A 17,098-nucleotide genomic window follows, 5' to 3' on the forward strand; every position below is an offset into this window, starting at 1 on the left:
GGTTACATAGGAAAATTGGATGATTGTACATATCTCAAGTTATTATATATAGCAGGTATAGGATTAGGATGAACTGTATAGAAAAAGGGTATTTGTCTGTTTCAAAGTGAATTTAGAGTAAAACTATATCTGAGTTGTAAACCAGTCTTGTCTTTGTAACCAGAGGCCTAGTGTTAGCTGCATTTGGGGTTTTAGATGCTCTTTGGGGGCAGTGCCTTAAAACTCTACCTCATGGTTTGTTTTGTTGGGTGAGGGGTATTGTAGATTATTTGAGAAATATAACAAATAATTGAGTGTCTGATATGTCCAGCCGCACAAAGACAAACACTGTAAACAACATTAGACTATTAATTTGTATAATTAATCTCCCAAAAAAAATCACAGTTACTTGTCTTCTTCTTAAATTCTGTTTCATCTCATCTTCTGAGAAATGTCTTTTTTCCCCCTGAAGACTCAAGATGGCACCAATTATCTTTTCTAACTTGCATTTGCATGACAAGTAAGAAAGCATACTGATACAGAGAAATTAAAGTAGCGCCATTATGTAAGACTGTTTGCCCAGATGAGCGATCAGTTAAACTGTTCAGTTAATCAGTTAAAGTGTTGCCCTGGAGTGCTGCCCTGGACACTGGTCATTATTCAAATAACCACCAACAAACAAAACAGGAATTAAGTTCATCTGGCATTTCCCCTATTTATTAACTACCTGTTTGAGATAATTGTTTCCCTTTAAAAGGTTACAGTATAATCTCATAAATCAGGAAACATGAATTTGCTAATATAGTGAACAATCAAAATTAGTAGGTAGAAATAAGTGTGTGTGTGTGTGTGTGTGTGTGTGTGTGTGTGTGTGTGTGTGTGTGTGTGTGTGTGTGTGTGTGTGTGTGTGTGTGTTTGGCAGTATTAAGGCCAACTGTCACTATTCCACTAACTCTGTGGCTTCTTTCTTTGTTTTATATATAATTTATTTTATATATATTATAATAAATATATTACATATATTACATTTAAACCAACATCTTTGTACACAGCAAGGCTAAATATCAGCATATTCCTTTTTTTGTGATTTGACACTACTGTTCTCTGTAGTACCAGGAAAACACAGGTGTATAATCAAACATACATTGTCAAGGAAAAGTTACACGTATTGAAAAGACAGCTACTTTGTCTATTTTTGCTCTGCTGATGGAAAGAGTTCCAAATGGAGCCATCATTGAATGTCTCTGAGCTACACCTAAGTTTTATTCCTTAATGAATCAGAATCAGTGTTTTTGAACAAATTGATTCATTGACTGCCCCACCCACCCAAACAAACAAAACAGGAATTAAGTTCATCTGTCATTTGCCCTATTTATCAACTACCTGTTTGAGATAATTGTTTCCATTTAAAAAGTTACAGTATAATCTCATAAATCAGAAAACATGAAAAACTGAGAGGATGCTCACTGCCAATAGGTGGAAGCTGATGTTCAGTTCCCCCTCTTTGGATGTAATGGGTGGAGCTTGAAGGTCCAGCAACACCCTAACCCTACCCATAGCCCTATCCCTAAACCTATTTAGGTCAAGCTCCGCCCATTATGTCCAGAGAGCTGGATGTCATTTGGTTCTGCAGTGAGCACAACTTGGAAAAATTCCAACCACCGACAGTCTGTCTGGAACGTGCAAACACACACAAATAGAGAGATAAAACCAAAATGGCCATGAAATTAATTTTAATTTTTGAGTTGAAGTGGCTTCTAATTACAGACTTTTTTTTTCAAATTGGTTTTTAATTGATGCTTATTTTTTCAGGCAATAAAATGGGCTGTTGTAATGTTAAATTTGGCATTTTTGTCCTCTATAATTTGCTACATCATAGACAAAAACAAAACATGACACAGTGTGTTTCCGCATATCCAGAAGAAAATATATATCATCATCCATCATCCTGCATGATTAAGCTTGACCTTGCACTTCATCCTCAATTCCCTTATGCCAGGTCTCATGAGAACCCTCCCCCACTGCACAGCTGGTATTCACTAAAAAAAAAAATCAAAACAAAACCAGTCAGCGGATGAAATCTTCCCTGCACAGAAGAAAGGGCTTGAAAGGAAGACACTCCCTTCCACAAATGCCACGGGATCAGGCTTTCACACAATGCTCCTTTTCAACATTAGCATTCCTGAAAGTGACTCTACAGCAGTAACATTTTATGAAGAAACTGTATTTTTGGAAGAACACAGAAAAAGACTTTTCTGAAGTAGGTCAATATGGTGGTGTAACACAGACTGTTGTATGAAAGCTACTTGGTGGATAACATTGAACTTGGTGAGGTGATTTTTTTTTTTTTTTTTTAACAGTTTGGATATTTTAGCAATGCCATTTCAGCATAAATAATACAAAACAAACTGCAATCAAGACTTTCATTATAATTTTACACCAATATTCTTAGTATTTTTCATTTCATTTTGCATGCATATTGCTTCATTAATGTTTTTTCCATTCTGGAAGAAATTAAATATTACATGAGAACCCTCTGTATTTCCCTGTAGACATCATTATGGAGACAAATCACTGTGTTTTCCATGTGTTTCTCTGCATTTCTCTGATAATGACACACTGGGACATGAGTTCAGCTTGCCACGCAGGCTCTCAGGCAGAATGTGAGAAAGCACCATTTGTGCCTGGTTACAACCTGGCAGGCGAAGGCTTTGACGTTGTCAGGATGCGGCGTAAAGGTGCATTTTTGATCAATGTCAAGTCACACATGGACAATGGCACTTGTACGGTCTGCAAGAACCGCTTTCAGGGAGGGCAGATGCAGAAACTTCCCTCAGCCATGCTGGACTGGCGTCCCTTCAGCCGCTGCAGCAAACAGCTTTCTACTGCTCTCCATCATTCTGTTGACTCCCTAATGAAGAGTTCAACATCACTCATCAACAACAACTGGGAAATGGACCTTAACCTTAATGACATTGGAAAGGCGATTTTGGGAGGGAGCCGTTCAGATATTGCTAAATTTGCCCATTCTCAGAATGCAATGGATAAGGCAACATTTGCCCTCCATGAAATCAGTTGTACATATTACAGGTAAGTTCATATGAGTTTATGACTTATTTAGCATTGTATTTTTACTGACTTTTTGTTTTAACTTGCCACAAAATGACAACAATTGGACTCAGTATCTTTGAACATGCACAAAACCTTGCTAAATGATTAGGATAACTGAGAAACCAATTACTAGGGGTGTAAATCGGACAGTTCATCACGATTCGATACAATATCGATTCTCATAGCCAGCGATTCGATATTTTCCGATACCTCAAAAAGTTCTGCGATACAATTACGATACGATTCGATTCGATTAATATTTCGATATTTTGAGCCTATTTTACACAACCAGTTTAATTTTTATTAACTCAACCAAAATATATAACAAACATTTATTTCAAAATTTCACATCCTGAACCCTGATTGGGACATCCACAAATAAAAATTCACACAGTAACTTAATGATTTTTAGTATTTTAGTTCTGTGCTAAAATGTGTAATGTCAAAAAACTGATAAACAAGGAATACATACACACACACACACACACACACACACACACACGCACACATTTTTAAATTCTTTCATTGTGCAAATTTATTATAAAGGCTCCAATACAGAGCGGCACAAAGAACTTATGCGCATCCCGTGTGCAGAATGATGTGCTTGAAGCAACACAGAGTAACAGCGCGTGGCGCTCTTATGCGGCAGTTTATTGACCATATTCTTTTAACAGTTTTAATTTCAGTTACTGTGTCTGTGAAGAACGATTCATAGCACTCTATTCTCCAGTGTTGTGATCTAACGGACACTGTTTGAGATGTGTGCGCACTGCTTTTTGCAAGGCTTTAAAGTGCATATTGCAGGTTAAACATTTTTTTCGAGATGAATATAACCTTGTACAAAAATACCACATAAAAGGGTACTGCAGGGTTTAAAAATGTTTTGCAGGACATAAGGGCATGAATTTAGTAGATAAAGTGACGATCTCTGTAAAAACCGCTTTTTTTCAGCGTCGCGTCATTTTACGTCACTCAAGGGAGTCGATCACCGAGCTCTGTGTTGACTCAGTGCAGAGTAGGCTGGTATTCAGTGACAGCGGTTGTGAATTAGTGTGTTTTCTGTAGTTTTTGTATTCTATTTATCATCGTCATGGTAAATTATTGTGTTTGTGGAGGTTGCACAAACCTCAGCCTGTTAGGACATCGAGTCCAGAGGTTTAATAACAAGAAAAAGGACGCTGCTATCTTATGTGCCGGGGTGTTTTGTGCAGGTGAAGAGAAGGGACTTCACTTCTGCATCTGCTTCGAAAAACGCGTTCATTATAGACCGGAGGATTATCATCCTGGCGATATGATGGAGTTCAACATTGTAATACTACTGTAAATAATGATATTAAATTAATAAACTTACACACACGCTGCTTCTTCACCGTTTTTACTTGAATCAATTTCAACACTGATGAATACAAATTATGTACACATGCATACAGTCTCACACTTACACAAAACAGTTTTGAATTATGTGCTGGTAATGTAAATACTCCAATTTCATTCATGCCATAATTACTGGTTTACTGGTATAGCTATATTTTAAATTTATATAGCAGTCTCATTCATACAATATGTATCACATCCAAGGTGGGCAAATTGAATAAGTCTTGAATATCATCTACATTAGTCTGTTAAGGCTAATACCTTCATTTTAAACTATTACAATATCAAAATGATATATGCTAATGATCGATGCTTTTTTGCAACTGTACATTTGGGAAATCTTTAGCCATTGTTGCATATGAGGTAGGCCTAAAGTGGTGGCCTCAAAATTATTTGAACACTTACAGTCAAACTATGTAACTTATTGTGATAAAAAAAATTATCAGAGCAAGCAATTAATGCTAAGCCTTTACAAAAGAATAATTTCCATAAGGCGACTTGGTGGATATGTTATGAAGTCAGTTCCCCTGAAACATTTCCTTTTGTTTTGCTTAAAATAAATGTCACTTGATTTGAAAAAAAAAAAGTAATATATTTTCATGTATTTTCATGAAGTTAAAGGGTTAGTTCAACCAAAAATGAAAATTATGTCATTAATGACTCACCCTCATGTCGTTCCACACCCGTAAGACCTCCGTTCATCTTCGGAACACAGTTTAAGATATTTTAGATTTAGTCCGAGAGCTTTCTGTCCCTCCATTGAAAATGTATGTATGGTATACTGTCCATGTCCAGAAAGGTAAAAACATCATCAAAGTAGTCCATGTGACATCAGTGGGTTAGTTAGATTTTTTTGAAGCATCGAAAATACGTTTTGGTGTAGTATACCGTACATACATTTTCAATGGAGGGACAGAAAGCTCTCGGACTAAATCTAAATTATCTTAAACTGTGTTCTGAAGATGAACGGAGGTCTTACGGGTTTGGAACGACATGAGGGTGAGTCATTAATGACATAATTTTCATTTTTGGGTGAACTAACCCTTTAACTCTTGTTGGCTGTTCAGAGACAGTCACCTAGTTAACACAACCTTTAAAAGCAAGCTGCAGTGCAAGTAAATTATTTGAATGTCAGTCTTCTTTTCCTTGAGAGATTATGTATTATGAGGAAGAGGCCTTATCTCAAGGATGTTTAGATTAGCATGTAATCCTCATCTGACAATTTAGTCATAATTAAATCACTTGAAAACCAAAAAGTCAGCCCAGTCACAGCATTATCTGAAAAACAAACCCTGAGCATGCTTTATTAAGTACTTTCTTATCAAGTCCCTTGACCAAATAACTGAAAAACACAACATCAGGCAAATGACAGTTTTATTTAGAAAACACACTCAAAATCTGCTGACAGTTGACTTCTTTTGTTGTTCATTTACAGTTACAGAGTTACAGATCACCCGGAGATCAGCAATGAATTTGCAAAACATCTCCAGCGACTTCCGACACAGTATGATGATGAAATAAAACCCCTGTACCGAAGAACTATAGATACGTACGGCACTCACTACATACGTCAGGTCCATCTGGGAGGGCGAGTGAGACGGGTCACGGCTTTTCGAACTTGTCTTGCAACCCTGAAGGGCTACTCTGAGACTGATATCAAGAACTGTCTGAATATTGAATTAAAGATGAATTTAGGGTTCTTGCCAGCTAATGTGACTCTCTCCAACAAATGCTCTCAAATCCTTAAAGATAACTTGAGCATGGGATTCTACCAGGGCTTCATGACCCACAAGATAGAGGTGCTGGGAGGTGAGAAATACTTTCCAGACCTTGTTTTAAACCAAAGCCCAGCTGAAGCGTACTCGAACTGGATGATGAGCTTGCATGACAACCCTGATGTTATATCATATGCAATTTTCCCTCTCCATCATCTGGTGGCTGATCCTGAGGTTAGTGCCAATCTGAAAAGTGCAATAACAGAGTATATTGAAGAGAACATGCTTTCTGTGGAGCACAAGGAGAATCAAGGATGTTCTCAGACACCAAATCTGGATTACAACTGCTGTCCTATGCGAGCCGCCCGTGGCATGTTGACAGTGTTGGTGCAGAGAGCCGCAGGCCTGAAAGCAGATCTCTTCACACGCACTGATGGCTATGTGAAAGTTTGGTACAACCTTATGTATGAGGAGACTGATGTGGTTATGGACAATAATGATCCTGAATGGAACATCACCTATGATTTTGGATCAATTGAGTTTGGTCATGAACTCATATTTGAGGTGTGGGACAGTGATGTCTTTTATAATGATATGGTGGGGAGATGTGTGGTCAGACCTGAACGTGGGACTCATTCACACAGCTGTAAATTAAAGCGTGGCATTCTTTATTTCACTTACAGTGCTTCTTGTGATGCTCACCTGACTGGACCCAGTTGTAGCAGATATTCACCAAAAACATAAGACCTTTTATTGGTATAGAACAAACTATAACTATAAAGAATATTACTGCATATTAATTTTTAGGGATGACACATCATATACACAGATCATATAGAAAAAAATAAGCACAAATAAAAAATAATCACATTTTCATTATTATTATTATTCTTTCAAATAAATTTCCAGTATTTTTAGTGTTCAAATGTAATGGCACATTTTGTTGTTCCTTGTTGAAAAAAGTGTAAGACTGCAATGTTTATTTCTAAGACTTGTAGAAGATTTGTTACTGAAACTCAGTAATATAACTCAATAGTTTTGCTTTCAGTGGTCTGATTCCTATGCGTGTCTGTGGTTGTATGTAACACAAAGTGAAATATGAGATCTTTTCATGCTCTGTAACAGATCATTCAATTAAACATGACTGTGCATTGCATGGCTCAATAAAGACCATACGCAATAAATAGACATTCTGTGCTGTGTTTACCACTCCAAGGTCATTGGTTCATTGCAAGTAAATGGGTCTTTCATACAACTATTGTTTATAAAAAAAAATTATAAAATTATTTTATTTTATTATTATCTTTAGTCTAAACTGGCAGTTTTATAGATGTACTATTTCGTGGTCATGAAAAGTTAAAGGGATAGTTTTTACACAAGTGTTTCTGCAACTACGGGCACTTTTGACATTCACAATTTAAAAAAAAAATCAACCTCTCTGAATTTCAATTTAAATCATCACAGTCTGTAATACATATAAAAATGTACACAAAATTGAATGTAGACGTTAAGATTTTAATCTTGTTTATTTTTTATGGTTTTCATCTCTTCTTCTTGCAACATTACAATAATGGTAATTTTATACACTTTTCTTTTTTAATTTCTATAAAAATTTAATACATTTACATAGTTACTTTGAAGATTTGTTCATTTTTGAAAATACAGATACTAAAAAATAATTTAAAATTAGGGGATTTTATGATATTCTTTATGCCATGGAAAAAATCGATGCTAACCTTAGATGCCAATTGTTTTAATACACGCCAAAGATAAAATATTTCACTTTTTATGACAAATATTGTCATTTTAATATGTAAATCATCTCTAGTGAAGGGTTAAAATAATTTTTGCAAACAACAGTCTGATTAATAATTAAAATAAGTCATTGCTGCAATAATGAGGACACAATATTAATGACGCATGTTAATAATGTAACCTTAACAATAGGTTACTGGTAAGCAAAGTTTCTCAATGCAAAAAGTTTTTCTTGAAGTAATTAAATCGATTTAAACAATGTATTGATTTTAACTGAATGCAGAAAAAAAAAATTGTCCGAATGTCTCACGTCTTTTTAAAATAAAAAAATAAAACAAAAAAAAAACAAGAAATGCTGTTGATATTTGAAATGACCAAAACAAACACACGTACCCAAAAGGATCACGCCCCTATCTTGATAACTCTGCCCTCAAATTACCGAACACATTATGCAGCACTGGAACTTCCCCCGCTCCATCACGAGTGTATACGCCCCTTACTGCTGATTGGATACTGCTGATTGAGCGCTTGTTCCGACTCCGATGCACTTTCAACAGCTTTTCTAAGAAATCGCCTACTGCACCTCTAGGCTTGGTCAAGAATCATATGTGAGGTAAGCTATATTATAAATATTATTATAAATATTAACATACTTTGCTGCAGCAGTTTATTTTATTTATTTATTTTTTTTTATTTTTTTTGAGAAAAACTATGAGTTAGAAAAACGTGTACCTGTTTATACTACCGGTTTATGAGTTTGAATTGAACAGGCGCGCAGATATGCTAAAGGCCGCACCCCTGCTGCCATACCACACTTGCACCCAATTAGGCTTGTTTGCATTGTTTGAGATGCGCCTAGCCTCGCCTGAAGTTCAGCCGAGAGTAGGCGGCTGCAGTGAGGGGAGGAGTGAAAAAAGTGCAGGCAAGGTGTTACAATATATTCGGTTCCTGAAATATTCTGTTCCACTGGGTGGCGCTTACGCAAATATTCATGATATTCTCATTTTGTGGGCGTGTCCTTGAGAGAACGCGCAAGCGAATGTAACTGAAAATATTAGTACACGCTTCTCAAATCGAATCGGTTTAATGGATTATTTCGAAAAGGTAATAAAATATTGTTTTGATGACAGTCTTCATGCCAGCAGCTACTTAAATAATGTTATTTTTGTTCAAAATATTATAATTATGATAGGAAATTATAGTTTAGTTTTAATATATTTAAAGTTTGACAAGGCAGGATATTGCAGCACAAAACCCTGAAATGTGTCAAACATAAGACATAGGCTACTCAAACAACCTTATGTAGGCCTACCTGATTTAAAACTATTTAAAAAGCAGTCAAATAAAATAATTCTGATAATAATAATATCATTTATTTCTGTGAGGTAATACAGCACAAATGCACAGAAAAAAATAAGCAGCTACTTTACAAGATGACGTTATACTTGTTATTATCACCAATGTCATATGGTTTTGTTTTGCTTTTGTGATGTTTCCACATCATACTCATCATCTTGTAAAGTCACTGTCTGTTTCGGATTGGATGTGAGAGCTGAAGTCTTGGATAGTTCTGGCAGTGTGTGATCCAGACATAATGAAGGCTGTTCCCGAGTGCCAAGGCCCTGTTTTAATATTTACCTCAGAACCTTTAGCATTTCTTCTTTTCACATATTGTTTTAAATGTCTTTTCAATTTGAGTTACATTCATAGAGTATTTACTTCTGTACTTGTTATAACATTTAATGTAGTATTTATATGATTTGTTGTTTAAAAAAAAAAAACACCAACAAAAGTCAATTTTCAGGATAATATTTTAAAGATTATTTTGTGCATTCCAAATAAGCTTTACAGATCTTTAGAAAGGGCTTTAACAATGTTTGTCATGTTTTTTTCAATTACTGCACATGCACCTACAGTATAGGTCATCAGTTACAATAAGTTAGAACACTAAAGAGACCTTTTTACTGACTCTGAAAAACACCAGAATAAAGAAGCCCAGGGTCTCTGATCACCTGTGTGAACGTGCCTAAGTCCTGCTGCAGGAGACATGAGGAATGCAGATGTGAACAGAGCAATAAACTGCAATGTCAGTAATGTAAGATGCCTGAGACAGTGCTAAAGGGAGACAGAAAGACAGCTGATTGTCCTTTCAGTGCCAAACCACATGTAACCATAAGTCCCCCCCAGACATGTTTGAGAATGTGAAATGCCTTGATGGAAGATTGGAGTAACATCTCACAGCAAGAGCTGCAAATCTGGTGCTGAGGATGAGATGCTCTGTAAAGCAGCTGGTGCCACATCAGACTTTCAAATACTCTGTCCATCAAATGTATGTGAAATTTGTTCAGTTTATGTCTCAGTTGTTGAATATTTTTGTTTGTACAAATATTTTTTTAAGAAATTTGTTGGGGGAAAAAAAAGGAAATTTGCTGAAAGTGAATAACTCAAAATGTTCGAAAAATTTTGTTGTTGCTTTGCAACAAAAATATGTGACAAATAACATCAAGTGTGCATTTACTTGTTTGACTTTAATGAAAATTTGTCATGATATCCAGTAAAGTATGACAAAACAGGAAATATTTGTAGTTTAGAGTTGATAAGGGTAGCCTTACTGTGGTGATAAACACTGAACATATCAAAATAATCAAGAAATTAAGGATGACAGAATATTCACACCAGTCTATAGCTTAATTTATTAGGCCACAGATACATTTGTAGAGGTTTATTTCAAGTTGTCAACACTATGCAGTAGCTAGTCACAGAATGACAACGAAGGAAGCAAACTAATCAAACTATTCAAAAACTTTTTAAAGCCTCACAAATAAAAACACTAAACAGAAAACACATCAGTGTAAAACAAGGTTATTCGTTCATATTTGCTTTGCTGTATCCTTCTGTTTATCTGAATGCCTGCACTCAATCAGGCAAAATATCTCAGACGATTGATCATATTATACAAACTATGTATTACGTTGAACATGTGAACTGTTGACTAACATTTTATATTTTATTACCTTTTCGAAATAATCCATTAAACCGATTCGATTTGAGAAGCGTGTACTAATATTTTCAGTTCCATTTGCTTTCGCGTTCTCTCAAGGACACGCCCACAAAATGAGGATATCATGAATATTCGCGTAAGCGCCACCCAGTGGAACAGAATAGGCTTGTTTGAGATGCGCCTAGCCTCGCCTGAAGTTCAGCCGAGAGTAGGCGGCTGCAGTGAGGGGAGGAGTGAAAATAGTGCAGGCAAGACGGACAATTCTCCGTTCTCGTAGTGCATCAGACACCTGCGAGATCAAAGGCGGATATCGCGGGATTCACACTTGTGCGCTGTGTTGCTGATAAACTGGATGTAATTTACGTTCTGTTGGTTTTAAATGAAAATAAACATAATGAACAATACACCCAAAGTACTTGTTATTTATTTCCATTCGAAGGATGTGTGTATCAATTATTTTTATTTTAATTACAGACATGTTTTTATATATTTTTATAAATATGATAACAATCACATAACCCATAGAGAGATCGCACTGTTAGAGACTTTTGGAATATTCACACATAATTTATATGCATAAAATCATGGTATTAGAGTTTTAAAATCAAACATTTTAAAAGAGATCAATACATCACGGTTGTTTAAACCAATTAAGCTGTGTCGTCAGCAAGTCGTTTCCCATCGCTCGACTGCAGAATCCGATGAAGCCGCCTTGCCCTCGCGAGAGGTTTTTGACACACGTCGGCCCACCCTCGGACACATTTCTAACCGCATGCATTTCGCGGTGATCACCGGTGATCGGTTCTGCGCAGAATTTGCTCATCTCAAACAAGCCTATTGTCAGGAGCAGGCATAATAATTTATCAGCTGAATTTATGAATTTAGTAAAAATGTTTGTATGCTTGAGGACACATAACACACCCAGAAATGCTTTTGAATTAGGAACTTATGAACTGACATTCCTCGATTAAATTCGAGTGCACGATTTAAAAAAAAAAAAAAAAGATCCTTGAATTACAATTTACCGCAATTTACTCGTGTCGATTAACCGGCAAATACCGGATCGTGACACATTCCATGGATGAGAATCCATGAACCGCATTATTACAGTTTTCCAAGGCTGCACGATAGAATTGACCCTTTGCTAAGCCACGCCCGAAAACCGCCACAGGCCAATCGTGGTTTAGCAACCGTTACTAGGCGCGGGAGGTCTGTCAAGCTTTCGAGCGAGGGAACATGCCGAAGCGTTGTGCTTATGGATTGTGTTAACCTGATACCCGGTATCCTAAAAGTTTGGACGGGGTGGTTGAATTTTTTTCCCCTTCCCGAAACCTAAAACCCAAGGGGAGAAATGCCGGTGTTCTGACAATTTGTGCTACCCTGTCAGATTTTGCTACCTCCCATTGAAACAGTGGGTAACGTTAGCAAAATCTGACAAAATCCGAAAAATGCTAACGTTACCTATCAGATTGTGCTTCCAGCATGATGGTTTATGGCTTTATTAACACACCTACCCAATATTAAACCTACCCTTACAATAATGCAAATACAGTAATTTTGTGTTATTTATCATGACAACAATGATGTAATATTGATGTATGCATATGCAGTAAGCCCGGGTAGGTCAATCTGACGGCTAGGTTAGCTAGCTAGCTAACTCAGCACATCATTGCTTGGAAATAATGACGGTTCTTTGTTCATAATTCATATATTTGGACGTGAAATAAAATGATTAAAGGCAAGACGGAGTTACGTTAGCCTGGCCTGCTAAAAATATAAGCGGGAGAATGTTATCATTGCAAAGTGGCCAGGCTAACATCTTGTGTTTATTCCACAAGACTTATGGTTATTATTAGGTTATTTTCACAAATTTCACTTAACCTGCTGTGGATGAACAAAGCTTTTCCTCAATAAATTGTGTGTTTCCCATTTGAAATGTCAGCGTATGAGGCAGCTGCTGCTCGCGCTGGGAGCTTTAGCTTCAATTTTGATCAAATTATTTTCTAATCGGTTGCATATTATGTCGTGGATATATCCCTCGAATGCATACTGCAGTCCCTTTTGTCTTGCTCTCTCAGATATTTCACCTGTTCGCCAAAAATGACTAATTATCTCCTTGAAAATGTCTGACACTGGTGCATACATACTGTAAATGACTTGCCAGGCTCGAAAGCTTGACAGGCGTAGCAACAGTAACTAAGGAGGGCGGGGCTTAGCGAAGGGTCCATTACTTAGGCCTACATACAGTACCATTCACGTGCAGGTCCATGTTCAAAGTTAGTAAAATAACATATGGCTATATTATAAAGTCTTCTTCATCCCACCTTTGGGGCTTGCTTAAGCCCCATTTTCACTATCCTTTTCCAAGAGGGTAGTTGCAAAATCCAGCATCCTCAGTGACAAAATGAAGTCACCCAGTCACTACCAATGACTAGATTATGCAAGCCTAACAAACCAGTTGCTGTGATGTCTGTCATTAATGTTAATCAAAGAACAAAGGTAACAGAGAAAAATGTAGCTTTAATAAGGAATTATCTATATTTAATTTATAATTTATGCAATGAAGACTGTAAAGTATAAAGTATTTCAGAACTGTTAGACAGGTATCACAATTAATTACAAAAAATGTGTGATTAATTAACTAATTTCTTTTTAATCAATCGACAGCACTAATATATGTATGTATTTTTTTAATATATTTTTTAATGATTAAATATTGTTGTTCTATATATAATTATTATTTACTATGATAATAATAATGACATAAAGTGGATATAAAATGTCTATACATAAAACAGCTGGTTTTGTGATGTAAAAAATGAAACAATGATAAATAATATAACTTTTACACCTTACATGTAAATATTACAACTTATGCACTGCCAATGAAAACCAAAGTGACACAATTCAGAAAAAGAAAAAAAAAAACAATCTAACTGCATAAGTGCACCCTTTTATAATTGTGTATGTGGCTGTGTTCAGAATGAACAAATCATCAAGCTCATGTGAAATAGTATAAACCTATCTTCACCTGAAGTGACTCTGATTAACTTCAAATAAATCTCAGTTGTTCACGAAAGATTTTTCTGACATTTTCTTGGTTGCATGCTATCACGAGCCATGGGCCACAAAAGCTTATGAAACATCAACAAGATCTCATTGTTGAAAGGTATCACTCTGGTGAGGGTTATAAAAAACTTCCAAGGAATTAGGAACACAGTAAAGATAGCCATCAACAAGTTTAGAAAGAATGGCACAACAGTGACATTACAAAGAACAGGGCATTCATACAAAATCGATGAGAAGACAAAGAGAAACTGGTCAGGGAAGCTGTCAAGAGGCTTAAAAGAGTTTCAGCTCTTTCTGGCAAGTACTGTTTGCCCCCTTTAAACTGACAATCTCCCTATTCTCCATCTCTGGGCTATGGGGCAGAATGGCAAGATGCAAGCTTTTTTTGACTAAACAAACAAACAAAAACATCCAAGCCTGGCTAAATTCTACAAAAAAATATATCCAGTCTCCCAAAACCATGTGGGAAAATGTGTTATGGTCTTATGAGACCATGATTTAACTTTTTGGCCAAAATTGTAAAAGGTATGTTATAACACAGCAAATCAGCAAAAGAACATACGGTGAAGCATGGTGTTGGCAGCATCATGCTTTGGGGCTGCTTTTCCTCAGCGGCTTCTGCAGCTTTAGTGAAGTTGGAGGGAATCACAAATAGCTCCAATTACCAGTCAATTTTGGCACAGAACCTTCTGGTGTCTGCTAGAAATCTGAAAATGAAGAGAACAATATGACAATGACTAAAAAACACACAACCTAAATCAACAAAAGAATGGCTTCTGTAAAGAAAGATTAATGTTTTGGAATGGCTCAGCCAAAGCCCAAACCTGAATCCTACAAATCTGTTATGTAACCCAAAGAGGGCCAAAACAGGAGATGCCCTTGCAATTGTAAATTTTACATTAAAAGCACAAAAGTTCTGATGATTTAACTACGAAGTGCAGCATCTTGTTCCCGCTTTATCAGGGAACAGGGTTACAGTCAAGTAACCCCACACGTTCCCTTTCAAAAGCTACACTCAATGCTGCGCCTTGCGCTATAGGAACGAGAATACCTGCGCCGCCGCACTGTGGTTGTCTGGACCCATCACAGTTGTGTAGTGTGTGTTTTCACAAGCACGCAAATGGTCTCAGATATGAGCTTGTAATGTTGACTCAAGGACGTGAGAGCCCAGAGTAACATGAACATCCAAACTATAACATCTTACACAATGAATGTGCGCAGAGAGGACCAGCTTGCCGCATCACATACTTGCTGCAAGGGGGCACCCCTTGCCAAAGCTTGGGAGGAAGCAACCCCCCTGGTGGAATGACCACGTGGCTAGTAGGCTAGAGAAATGACACCCCTCATCCAAGCAGAGCAGAGGATGCTTCCCCAGTGGCACCCCGTCAATCAAGGCGTGGCAAGCTGATAAAGAGGGCACATAAACCCGGAGATTGGTGGGGCATGTGCCTGCTAATAATTTCTCCTGCAGGAAGTCCAGAACAATCTGGCAGTTAACTGGATCTGCATTACATGGTGACTCAGAGAGAAGTAGAGGGGACATTGCTCTGTCTGTTTGGAGGCGAAGAGGTCCATCTCCATTTTATAAAATCTTAAGCAGATTTGATTCATTACCTCGGGGTGGAGTTTCTACTCCCCCATCAATATTCTCTGTCTGGACAGTAGAACTGCACCCACATTGAGATATCTGGGGATATACTGTGGGTACGGAAAGTATTCAGACCCCCTTAAATTTTTCACTCTTTGTTATATTGCAGCCATTTGCTAAAATCATTTAAGTTCATTTTTTCCCTCATTAATGTACACACAGCACCCCATATTGACAGAAAAACACAGAATTGTTTACATTTTTGCAGATTTATTAAAAAAGAAAAACTGAAATATCACATGGTCCTAAGTATTCAGACCCTTTGCTCAGTATTTAGTAGAAGCACCCTTTTGATCTGCCATTCCACCTTGCAGATCCTCTCCAGTTCTGTCAGGTTGGATGGTAAACGTTGGTGGACAGCCATTTTTAGGTCTCTCCAGAGATGCTCGATTGGGTTTAAGTCAGGGCTCTGCCTGGGCCATTCAAGAACAGTCACGGGGTTGTTGTGAAGCCACTCCTTCATTATTTTAGCTGTGTGCTTAGGGTCATTGTCTTGTTGGAAGGTAAACCTTCGGCCCAGTCTGAGGTCCTGAGCACTCTGGAGAAGGTCTTCATCCAGGATATCCCTGTACTTGGCCGCATTCATCTTTCCCTCGATTGCAACCAGTTGTCCTGTCCCCACACCCCCACAGCATGATGCTGCCACCACCATGCTTCACTATTGGGACTGTATTGGACAGGTGATGAACAGTGCCTGGTTTTCTGCACACATACTGCTTAGAATTAAGGCCAAGAAGTTCTATCTTGGTCTCATCAGACCAGAGAATCTTATTTCTCACCATCTTGGAGTCCTTCGGGTGTTTTTTAGCAAACTCCATGCGGGCTTTCATGTGTCTTGCACTGAGGAGAGGCTTCCGTTGGGCCACTCTGCCATAAAGCCCCGACTGGTGGAGGGCTGCAGTGATGGTTGACTTTCTACAACTTTCTCCCATCTCCCGACTGCATCTCTGGAGCTCAGCCACAGTGATCTTTGGGTTCTTCTTTACCTCTCTTACCAAGGCTCTTCTCACCTGATAGCTCAGCTCTAGGAAGGGTTCTGGTCGTCCCAAACGTCTTCCATTTAAGGATTATGGAGGCCACTGTACTCTTAGGAACCTTAAGTGCAGCAGAAAATTTTTTGTAACCTTGGCCAGATCTGTGCCTTGCCACAATTCTGTCTCTGAGCTCTTCAGGCAGTTCCTTTGACCTCATGATTCTCATTTGTTCTGACATGCACTGTGAGCTGTGTTCACATTCCATTCCAACAGAAAACAAGAGATTCAGTGTGCTCTGCCCGAGCCGAAGAAATGCTGGGGCACACTTCGGTAGTTAGGCAAAAGGACATTGTGATCTGGAAAGAGAGCAAGTGATAGGGATGGACCCGTCTCTCACTCTTCGGCCAGATCGTGCAAGCCCCACTACTCGCATTTCACAATGCTTGCACTCACCATGCTCAAATACAAGAGC

General features: G+C 37.7%; 1 protein-coding gene across 2 annotated transcripts; it reads left to right on the plus strand.

Moving 5' to 3' along the window:
• Positions 1-1,801: 1,801 nt before the first annotated feature.
• On the plus strand, positions 1,802-7,360 carry prf1.5 (perforin 1.5). 2 transcript variants are annotated; one of them, XM_048211282.1, is made up of 3 exons: positions 1,802-2,312; positions 2,532-3,069; positions 5,900-7,360. In XM_048211282.1, exons 2-3 carry the CDS (start codon positions 2,540-2,542, stop codon positions 6,921-6,923), a joined length of 1,554 nt encoding a protein of 517 aa, XP_048067239.1. In that variant the 5' UTR covers positions 1,802-2,312; positions 2,532-2,539; the 3' UTR covers positions 6,924-7,360. The 2 variants fall into 2 exon arrangements, with proteins under 2 accessions (XP_048067239.1, XP_048067238.1); XM_048211281.1 differs by having other exon boundaries at positions 1,802-2,307.
• Positions 7,361-17,098: the final 9,738 nt, after the last annotated feature.

This window comes from Megalobrama amblycephala, linkage group LG12 (assembly GCF_018812025.1).
Source record: "Megalobrama amblycephala isolate DHTTF-2021 linkage group LG12, ASM1881202v1, whole genome shotgun sequence".
In the NCBI taxonomy this organism is placed as follows: domain Eukaryota; kingdom Metazoa; phylum Chordata; class Actinopteri; order Cypriniformes; family Xenocyprididae; genus Megalobrama; species Megalobrama amblycephala.